Source organism: Cydia fagiglandana, chromosome 20 (genome assembly GCF_963556715.1).
Source record: "Cydia fagiglandana chromosome 20, ilCydFagi1.1, whole genome shotgun sequence".
NCBI lineage: Eukaryota > Metazoa > Arthropoda > Insecta > Lepidoptera > Tortricidae > Cydia > Cydia fagiglandana.
The window spans coordinates 13,096,993-13,103,821 of NC_085951.1; the positions used below are offsets into that span (position 1 = coordinate 13,096,993).

The 6,829-nt window shown below is 36.3% G+C and overlaps 1 protein-coding gene across 1 annotated transcript in view; it reads right to left on the reverse strand.

Annotated features, from left to right (window-relative positions):
- The window catches only part of LOC134674460 (RRP12-like protein), a 39,669-nt gene extending 33,241 nt beyond the window's left edge, over window positions 1-6,428 (reverse strand). The window contains exons 1-4 of the mRNA XM_063532538.1: window positions 6,143-6,428; window positions 5,735-5,987; window positions 3,986-4,112; window positions 2,301-2,597 (exon numbers count right to left, since the gene is read on the reverse strand). Of these exons, the coding sequence (XP_063388608.1) occupies window positions 2,301-2,597; window positions 3,986-4,112; window positions 5,735-5,987; window positions 6,143-6,278 (813 nt within the window). The 5' untranslated portion in view covers window positions 6,279-6,428. The remainder of the gene's footprint in view (window positions 1-2,300; window positions 2,598-3,985; window positions 4,113-5,734; window positions 5,988-6,142) is intronic.
- Between the last annotated feature and the right edge of the window lie 401 nt (window positions 6,429-6,829).

A 6,829-nucleotide genomic window follows, 5' to 3' on the forward strand; every position in this document is an offset into this window, starting at 1 on the left:
ATAATGAAATACCGTATGAAATAAGGGAATGTAAATCAGCTAGGATGTTTAAAGGTAAAATGAAAAGGTTTTTATTAAACAAAATTAAGTTAAAGTTACCAGCATAAGCAATAAGATGTACCTAAATAAGTTAACAATTAATTAGGCAATTAGCTAAGTCTACCCATCTATGTTTAAGGGAGTTCCCTCTGCCAACAAACTGCCCTGCAGTTTGGCAGAAGAAAAACATCTTTAAAATAGGGTTTATTTCACCTGAATAAATGATTTATTTATTTATTTATTTTTATTTATTCAATTTAACCCTTAAATTGGCATTGTGCATCACAGTGTACGTTAGTTAGTAAAAATTCCTGTCGTAAACATATCTAATTTCCTAAGCTTTTATTAACAGAAACTACTTAATAATGATGTTATCAATAGTAATTAAATATGTGATATGGCATAAAATTAAAATTAACGTCGCTATCAAAAAATCTGTTCGAAGCGGCGACGCTCGCCAGTACCTCTAATAAGTTTTATTAAATTTTAACAACTTTTCTGTAGGCAAGTGATGATTATTATGTTTTGTGTTTCATAAGAAAATGGTAAAGTATATGAATAATTGGTCATTTTGTGTGCATAAGGCATAATAATAAAGATAATCACTGATAAATTGGAATGTACACCACGGTTACCGTTGACAAGTTTGTAAAGATGTACTTACATTCAACTACGGTAACCACCGTGTACGTTGCCAACCTATCTGTACTTAACTTTTGTTTTGAATCTATCGATTTTACGTGTCCTTGTTTATTTAAAATATTTTTAAACAGAATGGTTTCCTTTCTTTGTCTGTAGTATTTAACACTATGTAGATCGCATAAGATTTTAGCTTTAATTCACGTAAAAAATGTATGTTCTGATTATGAATCAGATTCCGATGAGGAACCAACGCGCATTCAAACAATACTATTCTGACGATAGCCCTGATCCACCTTCTATAAATTCTTCTTTGGAGCGATTAAATTTGCTAGACAGCTTGTCGGACGAGGATGAGGTCGATAAATATAATCAAGCACGATTTAATTCCGAAAGCACGTTGATTCTCTTTCGAGCATATTAGAGTTCTACACTCTCCATCTACAGTTATTTATGATGCTTTGCCTACACTACACTTGAACACTCATCGCCATTAACTACATACTAGGGCAACAAGAGGTTCATATAAACACGTGAAATGTACCAGCCTGAAAAAAAACAGAATTAGATACAGCTTTAGGTTACTTTTAGAACTTCCGGTTTGAGCTATTCGAAGGACATTGTAAAGCGACGAAGATTGGTAACCGATGAAATGAAAGTTGAGAAACTGTGCCATAAGAAAAAAAAATACAAAAGGCTCTGAAATAGCGTCCTAGAGTTACAGACAGTCTTTGGTTTAACAACATGGGGCATTTTCCTGAGAGTGGACCGTAAAATGTACACTACTACAGGGATAGACAAAATTTTATAGCGTCAAATGCAATATGCTCCTTTGTTTAATTGTCGGAGAAACAAAAAAACTAAATTGCTTTTAACAATTTCACACTAAATTATGTTTTTTCATAATAATTTACGTTAATTTTTATATAATATTTTACTGGCTTCTTGGCAGCGGTAACCAGCGTGTACATAGAACAATGTTACTTTTCTTGTTATAAAATTGGCAACGTGCATGGTGATGTACATAGATTTTCTGAAAAACCGATAATACTGGATTTTTTCAAACATTTTTCTGTAGACCCCCAGACGGTATTAAATAAAGGTATGCTACTATATTACTTGTTTTTACAAATTTTTACTCTTGCCAATTTAAGGGTTAATTACAAACATTTTCCTTTCAAACATTACACCTTATAATACAAGTCGCCCGCCGCGTCGTCTGTCTGTATGTTCGACATAAACTCAAAAACTACTGAACGTATTTTCATGCGGTTTTCACCTATCAATAGAGTGATTTATGAGGAAGGTTTAGGAGTATAATTCGCTCTAACCGGTGTGAAGCCCAGGCGGGTCGCTAGTGGAATTTAAAAAGAAGCATGCTCATACAAGATACACGCTTTCATGGACCCCAGGAGTCCATGAAATGGACAGACGAGTTTTAAAACGAGACAGACTAGTGTCTTCAAATTTATGTGATGCACAGCCTAGTCCTAAAAGTAGGGACCTAATATTAGACATCCCAGTTTTTATTTATTAAAAACTTCTTGACACTTGACCTCCCAGTTTTTATTTATTAAAAACAAGACAAAATAATGAAAAAACTTAAAGAAAAATGTACTTACCTTTGGCTTAGAATGCAGCACGAACGCCAGCACATTATCAAAAACCCTCATCGTAGAAGAATCACTCCACGACGCATACTCCTGAGCCCTGAGCAGCACCGACAAGCATCCGACAGCACTCCGTAACAGTGTCCCGTTCTCAGACTGAGCATGCTTCTCCAGGATCTCCGTGAATATGGTGGCGGAGTCGGAGAACTGTTTCCGGAGGACTGCTTGTGGGACTGACTTTATGCCCATGGAGAGAAGGGATAGAGTGGCAACTAGGTTGTCGTCTTCAGCTACTTTTAGGGTTTCCATCTGGAATTTGATTTCAATTGGGGGTATTACTGCAATGTTCTGCCGCTACAGTCCATCACTAAGCTAACTAGTAAACCATAGCTTATACATACTGTGGCTTAAACTGTTTTTAGGCAAGTTTTCACAGACAATAAAATATGACATTGATGCATCTAGGCGGTTTGTTAACAAGGGTCTACCGGGAAACAAAATCGAAATTTAGTTATCTGCCTCTTTGTCGCTCGAATATGCAAGAGTGATAGAGATTAGATAAGGAAATTTCGATTTTCTTGTTTCGCGGCAGACCCCAGTTTGTGGTGGATAGTGATAGTGGCGCCCCCTATGCAGAGTTTTGCGTAATATTTCCTATTGACAGTCAGCATTAAATATTGGGAGGTCAAATTGGCCAACCTAATCGGAACACATCCTTATTTCTATGGTAACAAAGGTGTGTTATAATCTATTTGGCCATTTTGTCTGACATCACTATACACGGTGTAACATGAGGAAACCGAATAATTTTAACCACGCATCTCTGAGGTCAATAGAAGTAAAAAATGTAATATTTCCTATTGACAGTCAGCATTAAATATTGGGAGGTCAAATTGGCCAACCTAATCGGAACACATCCTTATTTCTATGGTAACAAAGGTGTGTTATAATCTATTTGGCCATTTTGTCTGACATCACTATACACGGTGTAACATGAGGAAACCGAATAATTTTAACCACGCATCTCTGAGGTCAATAGAAGTAAAAAATGTAATATGAGTGTAGGTAAATCTCGCCAATTAAAAATATTTTTCTTTGTTTTGTTTTTTAAATTTTTTGAATGTATTTGTACATAAAAAATAAATTTTATTGGTAAACTTGTCACTTAAAATTGATTTTTACATTCCGTACCTCAAAAGGAAAAAACGGAACCCTTATAGGATCACTCGTGTGTCTGTCTGTCTGTCTATCTGTCTGTCTGTCACAGCCTATTTTCTCGGAAACTAATAGACCAATTAAGTTGAACTTTTTTTTCGTAAAACCTACTTTTTGCAAAGTGTTACTTGTCACTTTTTGACATCTATCAATAAGGATATTTAGACTACGTCCCATAGCAGCAACATCACCATCAAAAAGGCCTTTTACACTATGTAACAATAAAAACTTGTTTTTTTTTTAATTAATAATATGATAATAATATGATATCTCTGAAACTAGGCGAATTTCAAAAAAGGTTATAGGACATTTTTGTCTCTAAATATGATCAGGAATACACTGTTAAAATTATTCGGTTTCCTCATGTTACACGGTGTATATTTGATGCTTACTAGACAGCAAAAGTGCAGAAACTTACACTGGCAATTTTGTTGTTTTGGATTGTTAGTAACGTCTATTTAATTTTACTTATTTACACTAACCAGAGCAGCAAAGTATTCCGTAGAGGTTTCCTCTCCACCTTGTTCTTTGATCACTTCAGTGACGGCTGCCAGTACGGCCAACATTTCCTTGTGGATGGAGTTGTTTGAGTCAAACCGGCTTAGCAGCCTGGAATACAAAATATTGTTTATATTTACTAATAATTATAGAACTTGTGTATTAAATTTATTTTGTAATGTAATGTAGTAATCCTTTATTTCAGACAGTAAATTTCATTTTTAGGGTTCCGTACCCAAAGGATAAAACGGGACCCTATTACTAAGACTTCTCTGTCCGTCCGTCCGTCCGTCCGTCTGTCACCAGGCTGTATCTCACGAACCGTGATAGCTAGACAGTTGAAATTTTCACAGGTGATGTATTTCTGTTGCCGCTATAAGAACAAATACTAAAAACATAATAAAATAAAGATTTAAATGGGGCTCCCATACAACAAACGTGATTTTTGACCAAAGTTAAGCAACGTCGGTAGTGGTCAGTACTTGGATGGGTGACCGTTTTTTTTTTTTGCTTTTTTTTTTTTTTTGCATTATGGTACGGAACCCTTTGTGCGCGAGTCCGACTCGCACTTGCCCGGTTTTTTTCTACAGTTCTGGTGTATTTATTTCCCTGTCTGTGTGCCACTTATTGGCAACTCCAAATTTATTTTAGTGAAGTTTAATTTTAAATATCTGGGAGACCAAGCTATGCTTGGAAAACATGTAAAAACTCAAAAATGCGCGTTTTCTGAGAGATACGATTGAGCCAGATCGATTTTTCACCCCCAAAAACGCCCATGTTTTCATGTTTTAATATAGCAAATTTCAATAACATAACTTCCGTGAGACACAGACATATTAAACATGTCAGAATCAGAATCAAAGATTTTATTCGTGATAAACTTAAAACTAAGATTACATACAAGAGTATCTGTACATGTCGAGCGTTTTTCGACTTAAAATATGTGAGTGACCCTCTGAATATATATATAAATAATTATATACAAAAGAATTGCTCCTGTCAAGGTATAAAATAAATATAAAATATCATGCATTCTTATAGATCTTTTCTTCTTGCAGTCTTCAACAAGGTATCATTTTCAGGCTCTAAAACAACTCCGATGATTGCAAATGCAATCTCATTAGTTGTTTTGCAGACATGTCAATCATTCTCAAGTCAATTATATGCATCAATTCTTATTGATAAGGAAAAAATTACCATTTTAAATTTTATATGTATGGCTTGCTGCATAATTGTACTGGCTCCAATTGAATTAATTCATTCATAAAGTGGCTACGCAATTATGGGGCTGAGTATACAAAGGGTTGCCATATGGAAGAATTAAATGTCCTGATAAAAATCCTGACATCACCCTAAAAATCCAGACCTTCCTTGTAACAGAGATTTGGCGTAGCTTGAACGACACCCCGGCGGCGCGCTGTTCTCTGCGGTGTGTTGTATCGTGGATCTACCTTTCCCTTTCCCTCCCCGCGCGCGCACGACCCACGTCCGCGCCGCATCGCAGTCGTTACACAGTATATCACGTAAACATTTTTTTATAAGGTCATTCCTAAATATCTGGACACTTGCCAAGTCCGGCCGCAATCCGGACAAAGGTTCAAAAAACCTGACATGTCTGGACAAATCCGGACGTATGCTAACCCTAAGTATACAAATAGTTATCCTCAATTTTCGGGAGAAACTAATACTGACATTGTTACAAAAATTGAATATACATAATAACAGCCACTTACTTGCTAAAGCTAACATTAGAGCACTGGCTCCAATCAGAAGCAAACGTCTGAAAGGTCTTAAAGGTCCCAGATTTCATAGAACCTGAATACTGGCTCTCTGAGTCATCTTCGCCAGATCTCACGGACATGCTCTCAAATTCCTTCGCAATGGACAGCTCTGTTTCAGCTTCGGACTTTTGCTTGCCCTTCGAATGGCCGTAGGTGATCATGGCATCGTGCTTTAAGACCGCCTGCTGAGTTAAACCCGTGTTTCCTAAAGAATAATGAAGTTAGGCTAAGTGGTTACATAGTATTTAGTCTAAAATTGCAATTATAAGTATTTTAACAGTCTTTAAAGGAGAGTTTGTCTGTCTTGTAACTGATTATCACAAAAAAAGGATGGTTTCTTAAATAATTACGGAAACTTACCCAAATTTTCTTGAAAGAACCGGGATTTTGCCATTTCCCTGTACTTTTGGGTCTTTGGATTGGAATCCGACGAATGGCCCTTGTTCCATCTTTTCCCTTTTGTTTTACCTTTCAGCTTAGATCTAAATTTCCCCATTTTCCCAGGTGCTTTTAGCTATTTTCAAAGAAAAATATTAAAACTGCACCGCACGTGGCGATGAAGTTTTGAAGCGAATGGCTGTCATTTGTCAATTTATGCTGTCAACGAGCTGTCAATCAAGTTGTCAGTTTTCATGTTTGCCAACATACAGAAAACAAAAATTTAAAACAAAAATGACTAAAGCTGTGATTACATTTCAATCAATATAGACCGATTTGTTCAACCCAAGTTCAACCTCTCATACAAAAAAATCATAACTGTATAGCTCGCTCCACACTCGTGCGCGAATCGCGGCGCGAAGCCGCGAACGCGAGTCTGGAGTCGATTTCGCATATCAGCGAACTAGACTCCACACTCGCGTTCGCGGCTTCGCCCGCGATTCACGCGCATAGTCTGGAGGGCGCTTATGATGAAATGGCTTTTATTTAGCATGAAAAAGATTTCTGTGCTTAAATAATTTTATTATATTTTCGTGTAAATAAAATATATTTTTAAACATAAAAGTCCTTATCACGCAAAAGGCGTTAACTTTGTAATGACAGGAAATG